Source organism: Larimichthys crocea, chromosome I (genome assembly GCF_000972845.2).
Source record: "Larimichthys crocea isolate SSNF chromosome I, L_crocea_2.0, whole genome shotgun sequence".
Lineage (NCBI taxonomy): Eukaryota > Metazoa > Chordata > Actinopteri > Sciaenidae > Larimichthys > Larimichthys crocea.
Window position 1 is genome coordinate 28,136,952 of NC_040011.1, and position 21,456 is coordinate 28,158,407.

The 21,456-nt window shown below is 41.0% G+C and overlaps 3 protein-coding genes and 1 non-coding gene across 5 annotated transcripts; 3 read left to right on the plus strand and 1 right to left on the minus strand.

Annotated features, from left to right (window-relative positions):
• Positions 1-2,937: 2,937 nt before the first annotated feature.
• On the minus strand, positions 2,938-5,368 carry hs6st2 (heparan sulfate 6-O-sulfotransferase 2). Of its 2 annotated transcripts, none has more exons than XM_019253480.2 (2): positions 4,347-5,368; positions 2,938-4,094 (listed from the first exon to the last, which is right to left on the minus strand). In XM_019253480.2, the coding sequence occupies exons 1-2, from the start codon at positions 4,922-4,924 to the stop codon at positions 3,269-3,271; spliced, it is 1,404 nt and encodes a 467-aa protein (XP_019109025.2). In that variant the 5' UTR covers positions 4,925-5,368; the 3' UTR covers positions 2,938-3,268. The 2 variants fall into 2 exon arrangements, with proteins under 2 accessions (XP_019109025.2, XP_010737496.2); XM_010739194.3 differs by having other exon boundaries at positions 2,938-4,097; positions 4,347-5,360.
• Positions 5,369-5,493: 125 nt separating this feature from the next.
• On the plus strand, positions 5,494-5,566 carry trnaf-gaa (transfer RNA phenylalanine (anticodon GAA)). Its single transcript has one exon. It is a non-coding gene; the product is annotated as a tRNA-Phe (tRNA).
• A 4,267-nt stretch (positions 5,567-9,833) lies between these two features.
• zgc:153018 (Transmembrane protein 179-like) lies at positions 9,834-14,380 on the plus strand. Its single transcript, XM_010739193.3, has 4 exons — positions 9,834-10,329; positions 11,520-11,657; positions 11,814-11,892; positions 12,720-14,380. Exons 1-4 carry the CDS (start codon positions 10,007-10,009, stop codon positions 12,909-12,911), a joined length of 732 nt encoding a protein of 243 aa, XP_010737495.2. The 5' UTR covers positions 9,834-10,006; the 3' UTR covers positions 12,912-14,380.
• Positions 14,381-17,009: 2,629 nt separating this feature from the next.
• On the plus strand, positions 17,010-21,401 carry si:ch211-107m4.1 (heterogeneous nuclear ribonucleoprotein U-like protein 2). The gene is made up of 11 exons (XM_019253483.2): positions 17,010-17,582; positions 17,761-17,837; positions 17,965-18,207; positions 18,317-18,429; positions 18,682-18,948; positions 19,293-19,415; positions 19,515-19,616; positions 19,721-19,889; positions 20,174-20,401; positions 20,488-20,540; positions 21,315-21,401. Exons 1-11 carry the CDS (start codon positions 17,116-17,118, stop codon positions 21,384-21,386), a joined length of 1,914 nt encoding a protein of 637 aa, XP_019109028.2. The 5' UTR covers positions 17,010-17,115; the 3' UTR covers positions 21,387-21,401.
• The last annotated feature ends 55 nt before the right edge of the window (positions 21,402-21,456 follow it).

Sequence of the window (21,456 nt, forward strand, 5' to 3'; positions counted from 1 at the left end):
CTTGTCTTGACTGGCAGCGTTGTTAAATGAGACAAGACGGCGGGAATACGTCCACAGGAAGTGTGTATAGTATACAGTATGTAGGCAACTAACAACAACACGGTATACCATAGTGGCTTGAGTGCAGTGATGTAATGTAATTAAATAATAATACTTTAGGAGTTTAATGACTGGGTTGTTAATGTGGGGAAGGAAGGGAGGTAGGAGGGACGGACTGACGAATGAAGGAAGGAAAGAAGGAAGGGAAGAACACTGAATTTTGTTCTTTAAAATCTCAATTAATTCTTAATAATGTAGGCTGACCTGTAGTTTTACTTTAGAAAATGGCTTTTAATACTTAAGCAGAGTAAATATAACATATATTAAACTTAAAGAGTGGTTTATAGGTACTTCCTCCAGCACTGCTGGAGTGTCTGACCCCGAAGGATAAACAAGGACAATATTCAACCTCCCTGCACTGCATGCATGCATGGAGGCTGGCTGCAGAAAACCAGGAAGCAACATACCTGCAGCTTGCTCTTCCTTTCTGTCAGATGTGACAGAATATTAATAATATATACAGAAAAAACAACAATGTACAGCGAACAGACTCAGAAAGTTATTCCATATTGATTTCAAACAACTTGCACTTGAAACACTGACGCTATAAAGACTTGTGCGCAGATCCCAGACTGTGATATTATCTGTATGCATGCAGACCTACCCAAAGCATGCTCATGTCTATGTGCAACACCGCAATTACACCCGCGTTTCTAACAATAACAAATGGAGCTACCGCGCAACAGGCACCGTAAATGACTGCAGCGTGGATTAAATATAAAACTAGGTGGTATTAATATTACTCCAAACTCAACTGCGCCAGACAGACAGACGGAGCTCAGCCTCTTACCTGTTTACAGGTCCAATGTGATTCAGATTCAGACGTCTTCCTTTTATATTAACGTCGAATTAAAATAATTATATGATGGTTATTTTCCACAAAGACGCGTTCACGGGGCTGATACACAATCAGTATTGCCTGAAAGTGAACGAGGAATGAGGGAACAGCGCGTTATCGTCAGCTAGAAATAATAATAATAATAATATCGAAGCAAGTAAAATAAAAAAAAAAAACACAACGTGTTACCGAAAGAAAGGAAGGAAGAAAGAAAGAGAGACAGAAAAAAGCGGGGCTAGGCTGGCAGCTGAAATGTTAGCTGCAACACGGACTGAACACACAGCAGAATAACAGATTTGAAAAAAAAAATCAGAGGAAGGGCAAAATGGTGAGGGAGGAGTTGGGAAAGAGAGAGAGGGTGTGTGTGTGTGTTTGCTTTCGTTTACCAGGTAACATCATTAGCATTTTGGGGAAATAAAAAAAAATATATATAATAATAATAACACAGCAGGTATCCAGGTAGTTTGACATTAACACCTAGCAGGTAGCTTTAGCCTGTAAGATAGGCATACATTGGCTTCCCTGGTTATAACTGAGGGTCAGTGAAGGCAACATGTTTCAACCTACCTGGTCAGTTTAGCTCAAATCAACCGTGTGCTGCCATTTTAAGGACTTAAAGCTCAAGGTTGGACATGTTTAGGTCGTTTATTTTAATAAAAAGACGTATTTTACTTTTGTATCACTCTCCTGTATGAGTATATTGTTAGGTTTATGTCTAAAATAGCTGTCAAAAGTTGACGGTTTTGATTGACGTTAACGAGCTAACGTTCAAATTTAAAACGTCAGTTTGTGTGTGACATTCAGGGGCCTCTGTTAACAGAATAATGAAAACAATGTAATATCATCTGCATCAGTATGTTTTCATTACAAAAGGGAAAAATAAGAATTATTAAACAATCATTATGTTTTTGTTACCTTTCAATAAGACTATACTCAATATTCCAGAAGCTCTTTCACGGAGTCCGCCGTGTTTCTAGTAGATGTCCAGAACAAATTGAACATTGGTTTTTCACAATAAAACCTACAGCTTGTTTGGCTGTGTGTGTGTGTGTTTTGTTTGTGTGTGGTGGGAGGGGGGGGGGGGGGGGGGGGGGGGGGGGGGGGGGGGGGGGTGTGTATATAGGATATATATATACAATATCTAATAGATATAGATAAACCAATAAATATCTAATCTAAAATCTGATTGTGAGCTGAAAGCAGGCCTGCTAAAACACTGTATGTCACAAGTTCAATTGATCAATAATTAAGTTAGCAGAGTAGCATGTTTCCCTGTTACAAGCCACAGATGGCTATTTGGCTGTAATGATGGGTCTGTGCTGTTTAAAAGAGGCAACAATAAAAAGACAGAATTCAGGTTTGTGAATCTAAATTTAAATGCACACTAAAACATAACTGTCTACATGTCAAAAAATATAAACAGCATATACTGTGTTTCCTCCCTCAAGATTTTCTGCCAATAAAAAGTAACCCAGTAATCTCCATAAAGTCGTGAGCATTTTCATTTTCAGTGTATCGCTGAATAATTCTTCAAATATTTAGGAGCAGCTGTCACAGCTGACCTCTCTGTTAAATCCTGAGGATCACACAGACCGAAAAAAAAAAGAAAAGGTTCAAATCTCATCCAACCAAAATCAGGAAGGTTCAAATCGCTTCAGCACTCCCTGCTGGTGCTCCAGAGGTTTACAAGTACAACACAAAAGCCTGCAATCCTTTGTGCAAATAATCAGACACAAAAAGGAGATATTTCAAGAACAAAAGAATACTTCTTGTGAATGTAAAAGCATTTTTATATAAAAACATTCAGTTATTTTACAACATTAGCAGTTAATGCTACACATTGAGGTATCTATGAAAACTCTGTTTGTCTTTTCTGTTACTTAAAAGAAAATTTTAAAATCACAGGTACATTTTAAAATGTACGCATTTCAGACAAGACAACAATTTGGCAAACATACAGATTGTAAATCACAAATAGTAGTGTATTATTTATAGAAACAACAAGTGTTACACTGTTCTTTTTTTAAACAAAGAAAAAATAAACATCTCCTCATGTCAAGCTACGTCACAAGAACCCAGGAGAAAAGTATGACAGGTATCGGATTGCAGGTACCTAAAGCAGCCTCTCTTTCTGTAAATGTATCCATTATGAATGTCAGTTGTGGCAAAGAAATACAATCAGAATCAATAAATAGAATAATGACACAAGTTCATGGCGTGAATAAAAGAAAATGTAGTGGAAGGCATATATTCAAAATAACTTCATTAAGATCAGACAAGGCAGAACTTGGCACACTTATTATTAAGACATCCTACTTCCTGTTCCTGTCACTACCACTGTTCCACATTGTCCATGTAGTCCTCCATCGTGCTGTTCTCATCCAGATCCCACCAGTCTGGGAGGAGCATTTCTGACTCCACATTGTCTCCATCAGCCTTCCCCCTGTCCTGCTCCTCAGTTACTACCGAGTGTCTGTCAGGCTGGCGTGGTGTTTCTGTGGGCTTCAGCTGCGTCCCTTGCTTTGTTGTGAACCTTCCACGGAGCCGCCTCCTCTCCTGCTGCCGCCTCTGCCTGGCCTGCCTGCGCTCCTGCTGCCTCGCCACCTGGAAACGCTGCAGGAAAAGGTCACGGGCATACTCATATAGCTCGACGTCCCATCGGTTCAGCTGGAGGATTCTGTGCTGCGTCTCAGAAGGTACCTCGACACTGGAGGCGCGTGTACCATTAAGCTGCGTGAAGGGTGCGATGAACTCCAAGTTGAAGGTGCGCTCAAACAAATACTGGGTCTTCCGCTGGTACTCGGTCAGCCCAAAGAAGGCCATGCCACGTAGGTTACGTTTGGCGCTCTCTAGAAGTACCGCCCAGCGTTCTTCCTCGCTCATGGCAGAGACGTTATAGCAACCCACCAGGCTGAGGTCAGCCAGCATGCGGGTCTGCCGGTTGTTGGCCAGGTTGTAGGGGCAGTCCATGAACTCCTGCAGCGAGCAACCTGACCAGTCGTCCCCAGAGTAGCAGCTTGGGAGCTCAGACAGCGTCGGTGAACGTCCATCACACACGTGTAAGGAGGCCTTCCATGTGGCACCACGTTGCACGTGACGCCATTCGCTCAGGTAGCGCGATACTGGGTCTCTTAAGATGGTTATATAATAATAGTTCCTACTGGAGAGGAAAAGAGAACATTGGGTCAGTAACAAGCCAACTCAAAGTGTTAATGTGATTCATTTTCGCTGCAACCACAACATAAGTCTATATGTACTAGAAGTGTTTGCATAGTAGGCCTGAGAAAACTTAAGATCATCTTAGAGGATATTTAGAACTTGCAGTGTTAAAGGGTACTGCTCATCATGAGGTTTAAATCGTGTAAACAATGTATAGTGATACTTTGATTCCAGTCCCTCCCTCACCAACCTGGGCAGGTTCTCCGGGACCTCTCCCGAGTCCATGCGTGAAGGGACGCAGCTGGTCAGCTCAGTCCAGTCCGCATGAAGCCCGCAGCTCCAGCCGGTGGAGAACCGGGAAAAGAGCCAAGTTTCTTTTTTGCCTGGCCGAAAGCAGGTACATTTCTTTTGACCTGCGTGACACTCGCAGGGCCTCTCCAGCTGAATATTTCGCACAAGATGTCGACCAAACGTGGTGCCACCTGTTTTTTGAATGTGCAGAAACACTATAACATCATCCCCCTTTATGTTGAAGTCTACAACACGATTTAAATCAACTTTGGTGAAGTTGAAGCGAGGGACAAAGCGGACCAGAGCTCCATCTTCTGCGATGTACGGATCTCTTTGGAGCCCGTCTTGGATCTCATTACCCCTGCTTCGGGAGCCAGACGCACCGCCGTCTTTAAACCAGGATCCCAGATGGTGTAACATGTGGCACTCGGACCTGCTCGGGCAAACATACTGGATCATAATGACGCCAAACAGCAACACCATGAGCAGGACGATCAGGAGCCGGTGGTGGCTGATGCTGCTGGACTTCTCATCCATCTTCCCGGGACGGACAGAAAAACATCACTCAGGCAGTCCCGGACCCCGGCCTCGGCTGGGGCACGCCGGGGTTTGGTGTTTATATCCGGCCGCCACACGAAGCTGAAACAATAACAATGCGCTGCTAGCCAGCTAACGGCAGCTAGCCGCTGTGTCGACTGCAGAAAAACGGACGATATCTACGAATAACCGATGCTAAGCTGTGAACAGCGACGCGTACAGGTCTCGTTTGAAGTGGTTACGTAGTAGTTTTGGTATTTCTAGTCCCTCGTACACAGCGGTGATCTTTGAAGCTGCAGTCAGTCCGTACCTTCCGCTGCCATCGATTCTTGACCTTTCTTCCCAGCAGCCTCTGCGCTGGATATGGGCGTGAGTATTACGTCACTGTGCTGCGTGCTGTTGCCCGTTGCCGTGTTACCAACCCAGAACCATGGAGACACAAAGTTACCCTAACAACCACATGAAGACTTATCACCGTTTAAGTCTAATTAATCACAAATAAACCAACTCACCGTCTTCGATTCATCTTCAATCTATGACTACGACATAGACACTGATGACTTATCACCGCCGAAATAGCTCAGTTGGGAGAGCGTTAGACTGAAGATCTAAAGGTCCCTGGTTCGATCCCGGGTTTCGGCATTTTGATACCGAGAAACAATGACATTGGTAGTGAAGGAAACAGACACATGTTATATACAAAGGCATGAGGTAGATATGGTATAAATAGAACAACTAGTGATGGACATATGGTTTTAGCCATCACTCATATACCTGATGGTATATGGTATATTTTTGTTTGGAAGCCATCTGCCATTAACAGGGAAAGAATATTTATACTAAAACAGCTAATATTTGTTCATAACATGAACAAATGTGTACTATTTTTTAACTTACTAATATACATATATTTATGCACACACACAAGTTCACAGCTAATTATTAACTAATAGCAGTAGCCTACATATTATATATTTACTACAACAGACGTGAATACTACACAGATTTCATTCATACCGTAGCTTATTATTAACTAGTTCTAGTAGCAGCAGTGTGCATATTAAAGGCTTTGGTTACAACAGAAGTGAATACTACCGGTAGACATATTTACATCGCGCCATAGAAAAAGTCTGAAAGAGTTTAAAATACATTTCATAGCGGTTACTGTAACAGTATGTAACGATGGTGGAAACGATACGAGACTCTAAATGTCACGTTTGAACCCAGAAACACTAACGTCTATGGCGATGCGATACGTAGTTTCTTTTAATAGTAATTTCTCTCTTTAATATATCATTCATATCTGCCTAGCTACCTAGTTGACTGAATACAATATTACGAGTGTGTTTTCTTTTTGCTAGATGGTTGACAGAATACAATGATATTAGTGATACATTTACCTTTCGACACCTGAAGTCCGGCCGACTGAATTTTGGAGGAGCGCCATCATGATTGGCTGACGGCAAAGATGGAAATGGGGGGCCGTGATTGGTCCGTCCCAGCAATTTTGGAGAAGGACCACTGTGATTGGCTGACGGCAAAGATGGAAATGGTGGGCTGCGATTGGTCCGTCCCAGCAATTTTGGAGAAGGACCACTGTGATTGGCTGACGGCAAAGATGGAGAAAGATGGAAATGGGGCAACGTGATTGGAGGAGATTATACAGTGGGAGAGCGTTAGACTGAAGATCTAAAGGTCTTAGGTTCGATCCCGGGTTTCGGCATTTTGATACCGAGAACAAAATTGTTCTTTTTCCTATTAGAGCACATTTGACTGTGGATTGACACAGCAAGTTTATTTGTCATATGCAGGTTAACACCGTGTCAACAATACAGTGACATAGGTAGTAAAGGGAACAGACACATGTTATATACAAAGGCATGAGGTAGATATGGTATAAATAGAAGAACTAGTTGAGGGACATATAGTTCTAAGCCATGTAAAAATAATAAGCAACCGGTCAGCTCAGCAGTAACAGCACAATAATTGTGTAACAGCCCTACACATAAAGAAGAAAAATAAGCTAAAGAAGTAAAATATAATACTATAAAAGTTTTAGGTAAAAAAAACAATAATATAAAATTCTCAATAGCTTATATTTAAATAGAAGGTGAAAAGTATGTATGAATGTTCTATACACTGTTCAAGTGATAAAGTTCCTACAACTATATAAAAGTATTGAGAATTATTACTGTATGAATAGATATGAACATGTACATATACATTTAGATAAAACAACAGACAAACATACAGAGCGTAACTGACTTGGGGGTATATGTATGCTGGTTATATACAGTATGACTGTAGTGGGAGTAGAGGTAGATTTCAAATCAAATTAAGTAGGAGTGGAGATAAAAACTGCAAAGTGGGCATGAATATATGTGAAATGTGAAGATTGCCCTGAGGGATTTCTGCTAAAAAGGCTTACTTCTTGGTAGATCAAACCATTTCTGGCTAGGTTGAATCACCAAAAACTGCTTGGCAATTGTGAAGAACCAGACTAATCTCTCCAGACGAACCAGACTTTCTCTTTAGGAGCTCTTTTTATAATTTGCTCTGACAGATATAGATAATCTAATGATAGTCTAATGAAGGCTTTCTGCCAGACAGCCCTGAAGGCAAACATCTCCCATGTGCCGATTAAACTCAAAATGTCTCATTAAAGTACAAATTAAAAAATTTTCACTAGAAGAATACTCTTTAGACTCACTGTCTTTAAATCAGACCAGTTTTAGGCCAATACAAAGATCTCTTAGTAGATCTTCATGTGGAGAAATTCAGAAATATGTAGCTGGTTTACACATGAATTAATTAAAGATTAAAGGTAACAGAGTCATAACATAAACATAAACCTGTGTTTGTATTTACAAATGCAAACATGGATAATTATTATTATTAATCTGACATTGTAATCTAATGTAATGTATAAAAAAAAAGTCATTTATTAACAGTTCAATTCATTTTCTCTTCTCACACTTAACTGTTCTTATTCTAGTTGAGCTGAATGTGTACCGGCCTTGTTTGTAACTACAGTCTGCCCTATATAGCAACCTTATGAGACTCATAACGTTCCAGTTAAGTGTCCTCATGTTCATTCAATTCTGTGGTAATTCACTCTAAAAACAAGCTGAAGGTGACTTTTATTTGTTACTTTTACATACTCACATCACCCTTGTGACTGATATGTTCTTAACTTTCCAACTAAATGTGATTTGTGTGAAGAAGGCTCTGGCAAAAACCTTACTGCGAGTTACCTCACATCACCTTGTTTCTTTGTAACAATAAGTTTCAAAGCTTGCACTAAATAAAACTGGGATGGCTATACAGTATTTCTTGTGTGGTAGCTTCACTGATCAACTGGTTTATCAGTAGGATGAGATTACCAGTGTCAGAGAGGAATTTCGCCCTGGCTCCAGCAGCTCCACCCCACATTCCTCCCCACCAAACAGTCCCATCTAAAGTGGGCGCTTCTGGGGTAATTAAAAAGACCTAAAATGCAGTGTGAACCTATAAGCCTGCTGTAGTCCTCTGTACCCAGAGCACTGCTGCTTTTCTGTCCTATCTAACTTATTTAACTGCAGGAAATTAGACTCATATGGTGCCACACAATCTGAGAATTGCTGTGTTTGCAATGAGACCAGCGTGACTCTGTGGGATGCTGGGTCATGAAAACATTGCTCTTGTAACAGCTGCGTAGCTATATGCAATCAGGATTATAAAACACAACATAAAAAGAGAGCAATCCACATGAATAGTTTCATTTGAAAGGTTTAGGATTTGCAAATTAACTTTAAATGTTTGTAGGTGAAACCAAAATTGGGCAAAGATCATAAACAACCCACAGCCCACACTGCCAAGCCTGAATAGTCTGCTGATTAACGCCATTGATCAAAGCCTTCATCAGAGAGCTCATCCAGATAATCAGCCTGAGGGGGATTAACTTCTCATTGGCATGCGCTGATAAAATGAGGCCAGTTGGCAAACACAGACGTCACAGACGTCAGGACTACGTCACTGCTGGAGGAAATTGTAGTCCCAATGATCAAAGATGTTTGTGTTTAAGGATATGTCACTCTGCTCCGTAAGTAGCGGAGATTTTAGACCACAAAAAAGGGACACTTTGAAATGACAACTGGACCTGTGGTGAAATAAAATAAAAAACTGTTTAAGGTAATGTTTTCCAAATGATCCATAATTCAAATAATTAGAAACAAGAGTAATAATTGCTTCCACTAAAGAATTTGTTTTTGTCCCATTTATTTTGTTCTTGTTTTGTATTTCCATTTGTTATTTCTAGATAGATAGATAGATAGATAGACAGATAGATAGATAGATAGATAGATAGATAGATAGATAGATTTATCCCCAAAAGTTACAACACTTTCTAAAATTATCTTCCTGGATTCCTTAACTTTATATATCTGCCTTTTAATTTCTTACTTATATTGATTTTTATTTTTGATCAGACTTGATAGAAATATTCCATTTTGGTTGCAGTTTCCTTTTAGGAGTGGTTTATTTGTAGCTTGACATTATATGATTATATGTGCATGATACAAATGATCCAACATGCTATATGTATACTCGACAGATGTATTTTGTGTATATAACTTTTTATTTTATTTGCTATTTTATTATATTTTTTTCTATTTCTAGTATATCTTAGATTTTTAGAGTATTTTCTGATTCAAAATACTGAAATAAAACATTACAGGAAGTGCAAAACTTATCATAAATGGCATTTCAGTTGTCTCATAGTTTATTAGTATTCTGATGGTATAATATGCTAAATTAATTTATTTCATTAAAAAAGATTTTCAGTTGCGGACCACCAGTGGTACACGCCCCACAGTTTGAGGACCAGTGGTCTTTTCCTGTATCTGGTTGCTGGAGCTTGAGGCGGAGTGAGACCTCTGTGCCTCCGCCTCCTCCTCTCTGGCCGGAATGCGGAGCGACGACCCCGCCCTAGTTTCTTTAAATACCCCATCAGCACGGTGAACCGTTACATGGGAAATAAACGGGGGTGTGCCAACATTACATTTTGTTTACATCGTGAATACTTTTAGTTGCATCTGACTGAACATGGAGCTGGACCGGCGGTTGTTGCTGGCGCACTGCACGGCTCACGCCGTGTCGATCGTGGCGGGTTTGCTGGTGGTCGTCCCCATGGCTCTCAATGGCTCCGCGTTTAAAGGCCGCTGCGCACTCTTCTCAACCGGCTACTGGAGGACAGAGACCCGGCCCGAGCTGACGGGACAACAGGGAGATGTTTCTCACCTGGTGGTACAGGAGTGGGGCCCACCTGCAGCCTGTCAGTTCGCCACATTTGTGGGTATTTTCACGGTGCTGTACGGCGCCGCGCAGGGCTGGAGGTGCCTCTTCTATCTGCACGGACGACATGACGAGTAAGTCCGCGGACTGACGCACATCAGCTCGGATAACTTTACTGTTACAGCAGCGGTGATAGCTGCAAGGCATGCAGTAATAGTACATTTAAGTACTGCATACTTGTGTACTTTTACTTGAATGCAGGACTTCTATTTATTTTATGCAGTACCATTAAATATAGTTACTCAAAAGTGAAAGTACTTGTACTACGTGCTGCAGTAGTAGAAGTGTAATGGTGATTGTAGAGGTAAAAAAGTGCTAGTTTAAATGTATAATAGAGGTCAGAAATAACGTTATATAATATTACTGCATTCCTCAGGAAGTATATCCAAAATAAATGCACATCTATATATAAAGAGTAATATATTATCCCTCTATATATATAGTCCTTTCTGTAGTATATAGCTTGGTGTGAGCTCCAATAATTGTGCACATTTTAGTATTAACATAATATAGTCCAAGGTTCTGCCTTATCTGACCAACAGTCCAACCATATTTAGTTATATCACATTTAAGCAGGAACAGGAGAACATGCTGCTTGGAAAATGATATAAATGATTGTTTCTATGCTGTATTTCATGCTCTAGAGGGCGTGTTCATCCACATAACCAACTAATATATTTTATTTAGTCAATGTTTATATCTAAAGTATAAATTGTGATAAGGTATTCAGTTAAATAATTAAATAATTAATAAGGCCATCTGCAAGTAATAATAGTTAAATTAATACCACTCTGACAGTGTCAGCAAAGACTGAGGCATTATAATTTTCATAAAAGTTGAATTTATGGCAGAGTTGTACAGGTGTACCTAAAGAAGTGGCCAGTTGGTGTAAATAGAAACAGAAACACATTATTATGCATTTTATGCAGACATGTCAACATACTCCCTAAATGAACAACAGCTTTAGTGGCTGTTAGTGTATCAGGGTGCCAGTTCCTGGCTCTCTGTTGCTATTTCACTTGACTATAACAAGAAAGCTATTATTACTGTTATGATATATGACAAAGAAAAGCAGCAAATCTTCACATTTAAAGCAGGAACAAGAGAACATGCTGCATCTTTGCTTGAAAAATGATTAAGTAAATTTCCATGCTATATTTCATACTCTTGTGGGTGTGTCCATCCACATAACAAACAAATATCTTTTTATTAAGTTGCTGTTTTTATCTAACACACTGTATGTCTGATGTGTGTTTCTGCTCAGCACCCTGTTCTCGTCCTTCCTGACGGTGTTGCTCAGTGTGTGTGTGCTCTTCCTGTCTGGAGGGGCCAGTATGCTCCTGTCACTGGGTCTGGTCTCCTGGTGTGACACCGTGACAGATAACAACACACGGCCGTACAGGTACATTGTTTGATTTTAGGAATACAATCACAGATATATTTATTCAAATGGCTCATCATCTGTGTTACATCTTCACAGTTTTTTGATCCAGTGTTGATGTTGGACTGATGAAATGTCACAGCAGTTTCTCATCCTGCTATGCTTGTTTGTGTTCAGCTGTGCAGAGTCCCAGTCTGTTCCTCTCTACCTGGATGTGGACACCTCCTCTTTCTACACAGAGCTTAGTCTGGCACAGGTAAGAGCGCTCACACATTTTTCTAAAACTAACTCCTCACTATTTCTTTTGACATTATTAATAGTTTTTGTAAGCAGACGTGGTATAACTAGCAGGTTCATTGGTACAAGTCAATGATTTGTTGCCTTTTGAGTTTATTTTGTAGTAAAGGTGGAAAACTTTGGGGTTTAATAGCATTTATAAAATGTAAATGACATGTCTGTGTAGAAAGAATTGAATCTTAGTCAACATTTGCAAATAAATAAAGACTAAAATAACTACATTTAAAGATGTCCCATCACCTTTTTGGGCTAAATAGGATGAAACAGCACAGTCTTTGATGTACATTTACTTCACAACAATTCACAACTGTGAAGTTAATGAAATCAGCTGATCGAGTTGAACTAACACAGTCAGCTTGTGTACAGTGGTCTTACATAATGGCTGCACACAGGCATCAGCTGCCAGGAGCACATTAACCAGAGGAAAGACCAGCTTTTCGTTACTGAATTAACGGTAATTAGCTGGAGCTGATCTCATTTAGCTTGATAATCATGCTGATTTCCCATTTTGTTCCTCTTCATTAGTTTCAGTCGGATTATTTCAAAGTGAGAGGAAGGCGATTTTAAACATTAAACAGCTGTGTTCATCTCATTCATACTGATTTTTGTGGCTTTACCCATGAATGTAGCTACTCCTTCGGCTCTACATACTCAATCCTTCCTACAGACCTAAAAAAACTATCTACACACACACACACACACCAGCATTTATAACTCTTCAGTTTATGATGTTTTCACTATTTAAGTGTGACTGTACGCTTCATTAATCACACCCTGTGCCCTCAGGCATCTCTGTGGTGTGTGACAGCTCTGTGGCTGGCTCAGTCCATCCTGGCTTTCCTGCGTCTCTACCACTCCCACAGCCAGCACATCAGCAGGCCGTGTCGTCCCCGAGAGAAGGAGCTGCTGCTGGGACACAGTCCATCCGACAGCGGCTCGCCCTCACCTCCTCCAACCACACCCACCGTCTTAGTCTAACTCAGACTGTATGAGGTGGTGATATAAGATGAAACACTTAACTCCACTATCTACAATTTGTTTTTTGTGGACGTACAAGTATGGTTTATGGACATGCTTTTATTTTGATATAATTCATCATGTTATATGATAGAGCCTGATCAATAAATCAGCCAATAAGTAACAAGAGGTGTTAGGAAATGAATGCCAAAGATATTTTCAGGTCATTTACAAATTATACAGTTTGTCCTCCAGAGAGCTCATTCCTACTCTGTAAAATCTGAAATAATTATTTTAGAACCAAAGAATCTGGTTATTATCAGCCGATATACATTATTCTAAATCTCAAATATTGTTATCCACTATTGATCGGGCTATATTATATAATGATATGATGTTTTAACAGGCTCATCATCACTTAAATTACATTACACTGCCTCATTCAAGCACCCATCACCCATTATCAGTGACTTATCCCCAGTTTGTGTATTTACTTGGTCACAGAACTGAGCGTCTGTTTTTCTAAATGAAAAATAGCAGCTGATATTAAAAAAGGGAGTGTTGGTAAATGTAAAGGTATTTAAACGCTGTGAGCTGTGTTTTCATGAAAACAGAGCTTATCTCTGTGGCAACAGTGTGAACTAACTGGGACTAATCTCAGCTCTGTCTTGGGTCAAAAGAGATTTTACAGAAGATATCAGAATAGTTGAAGCAGATGTATTCATTAACCACAGTGTTATTTTGAAGCTATCGCCTATCCGTGTGATTTGATCACAAGCGGACAGATGGTGTTTTTTTCTCATTTAAATATATTTAATATGCATGGTTGTTTACATTTCAGCTGGGGGTCTGACATTTTGCACAGTTGTGTCCTCATCAGGGAGAATACGTTTTTGTTGACTGTTTCTGAGTCTAATATTCAGATGTAGCGCTATGCTGCTTTTATTGTTAAGCATGTGGTAAGAGTGTGACTGAGCCACCATGTACGAGATATAGGCTCACTGTGTGAGCATGACCTGATTGTTCTGTTGTGTAACGGAAAAAAATAATCACTGCTGACCTTCTCTCTTCTTGTGACGATTTTTGCCATGATACTGTTTGTGTTGACGCGGCCTCTCGGGGTGTTAATGAAGCAGTCGAATCCTCTCAAATGGTACTTGTAGAAAAGCTTTAAGGATCTGTGATAGTTTTCATATTGAGAGAGATTTGTGTGGAGCCCAAAAGTGTCAGTGAACAGGACATAAGTTACTAACTTTACTGAAAGTTTTTTTTTCTAAACTTCTCTCCTGTTATCACTGACCAAGAGGCTGTAATGACACACAGACAGTAGAGCAAGAAATCTGAAGTAAAGAGAGATGAGACAGTGACATGTCACTTGAAATGAATTTTAATATATGACATGTCTTTTGTATTCTAACTGACAATAGTCTTGCTTTTTACCTGTTATAACTGTTGCTCCTCATCCATATTCATGTTTTTTGCATGTGTCTTGTTTGTCTAATAAAAAACTTCCCATCCTGAAACAATGTTTTCATAACTTATACTAAAAAAGAACATACATGCATCTATACTGACTGATAAGTCTGTCTTTTAAAGCTTTGAGAATACTACCGGTAGGCTGTGCCATACCTTACGTCTCTTGAAAAAGAACATGATTGAAACATAGAAAACACAACATAAATAGATAAGATACACTAACAGAGCAGAGAAAACTGAGATTACGTTCTGGTAGACACACTGATTTTTTTCTAGGTGGACATGACTAATGACATCTCTAATCCATTGGCCATATGTTGGCATGAGAGAATGATTTTAACCTCATATGTACATTTTGTTATATTGTTCACTGGGAAAAAGTAGTGCACTGAGGTGGATAAATATACATAAATATATTTAGAAATACAGATATATATCAACACAAGATGTAGTAACTTTGAGAACTGTTAAATCTGGGACAACTGGATGTGGTTGTAGACCCATGAAGACGTTTCACCTTTCATCCCAGAGGCTTCTTCAGTTCTGACTGATCCAGGTATATAGCCATGGTGGGCTTGTTAACCAAATGTGAACATTACTGTTGTCACTAAAAGGCAAAACTAAAAATGGACAAAGACATAGAGTGTGGGTGGACCTAAAGCCTCAAACAAGCAATCTTTAACGCTACAACTGACACAGAATATGGGCATATATGTGACACCCACAGGTTTCTGAAGGGCCGTTTTGAATCTCCGAATTAGGGTGCTGGCTGCCGCCATGTTGGCAGTCCTGGCTCTTCATCCTAGAGGCTAATCTAAAAATCAGCAAAGACGTGGATCATTGGTGGACCTAAGGCAGGCTGAATGACGGCCAGGTACTTTGTAATGGCACACACCTGTCAATCAAAGTGGTGATGGGTCAAAAATCGGTCAGATTCTTCGAAGTTCGAATTCTGCTTCAATCAGTCGAATTGTATAAGTCTTCAATAAAAGACGCAGGATTCAAAGTCAAAGTTGGCTGTAGATTAGCTTTATTAACAAAGCCAGAGTCTCCCATGGGTAGACTGATCTGTCTGTCCCCAAACATCTCCTTTTATACCCTCAGATGTTATACCCCCATGGCATAAAATCAGCCCATTTTTTTAATCTTCCATCTATGACATAATGGTGCAACTCTCAGGTGCCTCTGTGAAACTTGCTATGCCTGTTTTGTAACGTCAGTTTCACACACTGTTCGACCCACAGTCAGGCCTTGTGCCTGTCTTCCGGCATGATTCACAGGCTCCAGGCCTCACTACACTGCTACCCTTTATTTCTGCTGTTAAGTAAATTTTTGTTATGGAATTTTCTATCCTTAGGTTACACGAGGTCACGTGTGGGCCTTGAGGTCCTCAGCAGTATTCATTGTTTGGCTTTGATTGAGAACAGTAGGTGCCTATCTTATCACTGTGGTGGTCAGGGACCTGTTGCTGCCGTCCTAGACATAATAGATAGCTTGCCGTTGATGTTCCAATCTGCGTAAACAGACATCTGTGTCTCCAGACTAGAATATGCTGATAATAACACCTCCATGGGTAAAAACAATCTCTTTGACTAATTCTGGGCGTATAGTATTTGTGATGTGTTCTTGGGGTTTAAAGTTTATCCACCAGCTCGAGTTGGGCAGAATGTGAAACTGACTCAGGCACTTCTGATGTACTTTGAGAGTGTCTTTAATTCTCCTTGGCCAAGCATTAATAAATATTACAGCGTAAGACATCAGAGGCTCCTGAACACTTTCTTCCTTCCTGACCTCACCATTGACCTTTGACTTCAGCAATTTCTCCATAACAATTTTAACACGGGGGCTTATGGAGACTGACTCGTTCTGTAGCCAGCCTCAAGTGGACGTTTGATGAACTGCAGTAACCTCATTTGGTTTTTTTTAAGTAATCCGTAGCTTTAGGAATTTCAATACCCCATCACCCTTCAGCGCACCCGTGGAGAGGCTTTTCAGCCTTGGGAGTCTCGTTCTTATTCCTAAGAGAAATCGACAAGTCGGACAGATGTTTAGAAAATCTTCTTCTGCTACGTTTTAATCACTACTTTGAAGAGTAAATATAAGTATGGTTATGTGGTGCCGTTTGTAAAGCGGCTCGCTGAAAATAACAGCAACATTTTGTCACATTTAGTTTCAAACAATGTTTAAAAAACTGGTTTGAATTTTTGAGAGTCACTTTTTTGCACATTTAAAACAATATTTGTGAACTTAAATATTTAAATCCAGATGTTAAATGTAAAATCTAAATGCTAAATCTAAATGTTAAATCTAAATCTAAATCTAAATGTTAAATCTAAATGATAAATCTAAATGTTAAATCTAAATCTAAATGTTAAATCTAAAGCTGTGTGTCTGTGTCAGTAAAGTTGCAGCATGTGCGAGGCGCTTTTAATTTTGGGTGGGTTTTGTAAACGGGGGTTAACTTTTTAATTGATGGTAACGTTGTAACGTGAGGGATTACTTTTAATTGATAGTAACGTTGTAACCTAAGTAACTACTCTCCAAAGTAACTATACCCAACACTGCCACCTCACAGACGGGGTGGAGTAACTTTTATGACCATGTGGTGGCTGTAGAGACTTCTTGCTGGAAACATTTAAAAGCAGAAGAAGAGGAGAGCCAATCACAAAGCAGGGCAGCATATTGAACTGATGTTTTGATCCTGAAGTAACTGCGGACTGTGTCAACAACACGTTACTTTACTCTGACAATGAAGCTGGCGGACATCAAGAAGTTAAAAGTGGCCGAGCTGCGGTCCAGACTTAAAGAGCTGGGTTTAGACGTGAAGGGGCTGAAGGCGGAGCTGGTGGACCGGCTGTGTTCTGCTCTACAGGCTGGACAAGCTGAAGTAAACGGCGAGGGAGAGCTGACCCAGCCGACACCATCGGAACCGACCGACACCGTGCACCTCCGCGCTCCGTCCCCATTACCACCACCACCACCGGCTGAAGCTGTGTGTGTCACTGCGCGGCGTGAAGTAGACCGAGCCAGAGAGTTCACAGACTCTGCCACACAGACAGTACCAGAACCAGAGAGTGTACCGGTGTACCAAGCAGCAGCAGAGGAGGAGAAGGAGGAGATGGAGGAGATGCAGCAAGGAGATGGAGTTCAGTCACCAGAGGAGGCATGCAGAGGGAGAGCTTTCTACGAGTTCAAGGAGGAGATACGATACAAGAGGTAACATGAGATGAAGCTTCACACATTGGCTACAGCACATGGGTTTAATCAGTTGAGAAATAAATGTGTTAATATGTTTATAATGGGGAAACAACATTTTAATAGTGAAACTATCACAACAATCTCTCTAGGGAGCTTTTTATGAGAAGGGTGTTCATGTCTCTGCCTCTTCTCTCAGAGCCAAATCACCACAGCCTCCAGCAGACCGAGAGGAGACGGAGGAGGAAGATGAAGATAAAGTCAGACTGGATCCATGTGAGTCTTCAACAGTGCTCACTGTCTTTCTGTCTGCAGGAGAATGTTTCAGTTAGTATAGTTTGTTTACTTTGTCAAGAAAGGCAGAGGCGTTTTGAATCGCTGGCTTTCCTCGTTCGTTTCACAGATAACTCTCACCTCCACTTCGAAGTGGGTCCTGACCGCGCGTCCGGTCAGCCGCGGTTCTGGGCTCGGTTTCCCTCGCTGTGGTCAGGCTGCAGACTCACTCACGGGGTGCTGCGGGGCAGCGTGGGCTTTGAGGTGAGGCTGGAGAGGAAGTTGTTGGCCACACAGCTGGAGGATCAAGAAGACATGAGTACCTACGGCCTGAGAGTTGGCTGGTCAACGGACAACGCCTCTCTACTGCTGGGTAAGGATGTGATTCTTTAGTAGGTTCATTTCAACTTTTTCCCACAAGCACCTCTTCTGAAAGTACGTTGCTTCTTTGTCCCTCTGGCTTTCTGTCTGTCACATCTCAGGTGAAGATGAATTCTCTTTTGCTTATGACGGGCGTGGTAAAAAAGTATCAGGTGGGACGGAGGAAGAGTTTGGAGAACCTTTCTCAGAGGGCGACATCATTGGCTGTTATGCTGTGAGTGATTTTACTTATAGAGACACTATACATGAGTTAAAATCATCAGACAACACACAACAAAACAAAAGTAGTTAAGTTGAGTTTTGAGTCGTGTTTTGAATGTGGAGGCTCTGATTTGTACTTGTACTCTTGTTGTCTTGTCCCACAGAGTCTAGTCTTGTTAGAATTAGCAGACATTTCTTGTTTCTAATCTCGTGTGTGTGTGTGTGTGTGTGCGTGTGTGTGTGTGTGTGTGTGTGTGTGTGACAGTCTTTCTCCACAGATGGTGCTGTCAATCTCTCTTTCCATAAGAACGGTCGCTTCATGGGTGTGGCCTTTTCACTGGGCGCCTCTAAAACACCAGATCAGGCACTGTTCCCTCACGTCCTCTGTAAGAGTTGTTCAGTCACATTCAACCTGAACACCACTGCTCCTCCCTGGTACCCCAGCCCTCCAGGGTTTACGCCGCTGGCAGCTCTTCCTGCTGGGCAGAGGGTGCGCACCAAGTTGGCTCGTACCTCCAGAGCACAGTGTGAGGTGAGAAACTGTAGCTGTGCTGGAAAATGGAAAGGTTAAACACACAATTTACACTAACATAAGGTATTTTTAAGCTTCCATGCAGTGATAAAGAAACTTTGGTAAAAAAAAAAGGGGCACTCGAAGAACACAGGAATCCCAAATACTAGTTCATACTGAGAGATTACTCCACTCAAAACCACAAATGTCAGCCTCATGGTCAGTAGGATTCATCCTCTGGGGCTCATGAATGTCTCTCCAAAAGTTCATGGCAATGCTCTTGAGACATTTCAATCTGGATGCTTGGTTATTTTCAGACATGATATAAAAGAAGTTGTTACATTTGAATCTCTCTTTCTCTCCAGGTGTTGTTGATGGTCGGCCTTCCCGGTTCTGGGAAGAGCCACTGGGCCAGGAATCACATGAAACAGCATCCAGAGAAACAGTACAGGCTGTTGGGCACAGAGGAGCTGCTTGCGTGTATGATTGTCAGTCAAACCTCCAGTCTTCATGTTTTTTATGAATACATTCAAAGATGATGTTTAATTTCTGTCCCGCTGATTCAAAACTGTGCAATGTGTGTGTAGAGTGGTGGGCAGAGGGAAAGCAGGCTGCAGCAGGCCTCTCACTGTCTAACCGATTTGATTAAGATGGCTGCACAGACTCCTGGCAACTATATCCTCGATCAGGTAACTCTTCACTGCTGAACACATAGATTTTGTCTCAGTAACATCGTATTACACCTCCTCAGCTCTCTAATCATCATTCTCTTTGTCATCTCTCTGTTGTCCAGTGTAACATCCTCTTCTCTGCACGGCATTACAAGCTGCAGCTGTTCACTGGCTTCAGGCGCCGGGTGGTGGTGGTTTTTCCCTCAGCAGACGAGTGGAAGAGACGACTGTCCCAGCATCAAACAACTGACGGAGAACAGATCCCTGAGACCGCCCTGCTTAAGCTCCAAGGTCTGACTCTGATTGTAGTGATTAATAAGAAGATACCTTAGTCCCAGTTTAGGCCAGAGGGAAACCTTTAATGTAATGTCATTGGAAGTCACTCTACAGAGAGTAAAGACTCTTTTTATGTACTTCTGTCATGTAATTCAGTGGTTTAACACGTGTAACCAGTCCATTCTCTGAGGAAATGCACTACAGTCACTGCCGATGCTAAAAATAATTAGAGCAGAGTCATATGAATGGATCCAGTGCTGCCATGCTACCACAATTTAAAATTTCCTACTCTTCTCCAGTGAGCTGCAGTCTTCCTGAGCAGCAGAGTGACCTGCTGGAGGAGCTGCAGTATACCGAGCTGCCTCAGGAACAGGCACAGACGCTCCTGCAGGAATATAAAGACGAGGCTCGCAGACTGCTGCCCCCCATCCTCAAACCGGAGAAGAAGAAACATGGAGCTCACAAGAAAAGACCCCACCCTCACGGTCCTCCACCCTCACACAGGATGCACTGGACCAGGCTTAATGGTCAGTGAGAAATGGCAGGCTGCATTTTGGGAGACTTTGATTTTTTTTTTTAAATATGTTAGTTGATTTCATTGTTGTGTCTGTAGGGTGGAACGACACAAGACTCAACATGCAGCCGTGGACTCAGCAGCCAAGATATGTGAGTGCTGTAAAATCCCCATACAACATCGAAAACAAACACAAACTTCATAACATTATCCAGGGCTGTAGCTATGTCATCAGCTTCGCTTAGAAATCATCTGATTTATTCGATTTTCTATTCTACTTATTCTATTTTATTCTATACCTGCTGTAGACATGGTTTAAATGGAGGTTTAAGGACAGACAATATGAGGACAAGTTGTTTTTTTTTTTTACCATGTATGTATTTATGTAGTGTCAAACTTTATATTATATCTAAAACATGTCACATCTTTCTCAGTTCAATTATTCACTTCAGAAAAGAAATGGGGGTCCAAAAGGCCTGTGGCACAAACACAAACTATCCCCCGGTGCTCTGAGCTCACGGCAGCTCAGAGAAACTCAGTTAATAATTTGAGTTAACTGATCCAGTTTCACCAAAATCAGGAAAATAGTTGTTGGCGTGTGACTCAAGTGCCATAAGTGGGAATGAAACATGTCAATGTAGCATTAAAATTTAATTTTATGGTAGAAAAGTTACACCAAGTCAGTCTGTCAGTGATTTGAGCAGGTGGACTGTTCACTCACCCGAGACTACAATTTAGTCAGAAGAAAATAAAAATAAATATACCTAAAATAATAAATAAAAATACCTTAATTACCTAATAATTTTTTTATTATACATCTGGTTGTGGCTGTGGTTCAGAGCTTGTTTAGCTGCTTTCAGATGCTAAGTGACACAGCAACAGCCACCTTTAAATCACATTGTTCTTTTGTGTTATTTCCATTTCAGTGGAACGTGGCTTATCAGGACCAGAGCTACTATTACAGAGACTTTGGTCACGGAGGTTATGGAGCTTACTGATGAGGAAACCTGGAGCAAGAAGAAACAGATGCTGCTCTCGCTGTGTTTACAAAGACAATATATCTACTGA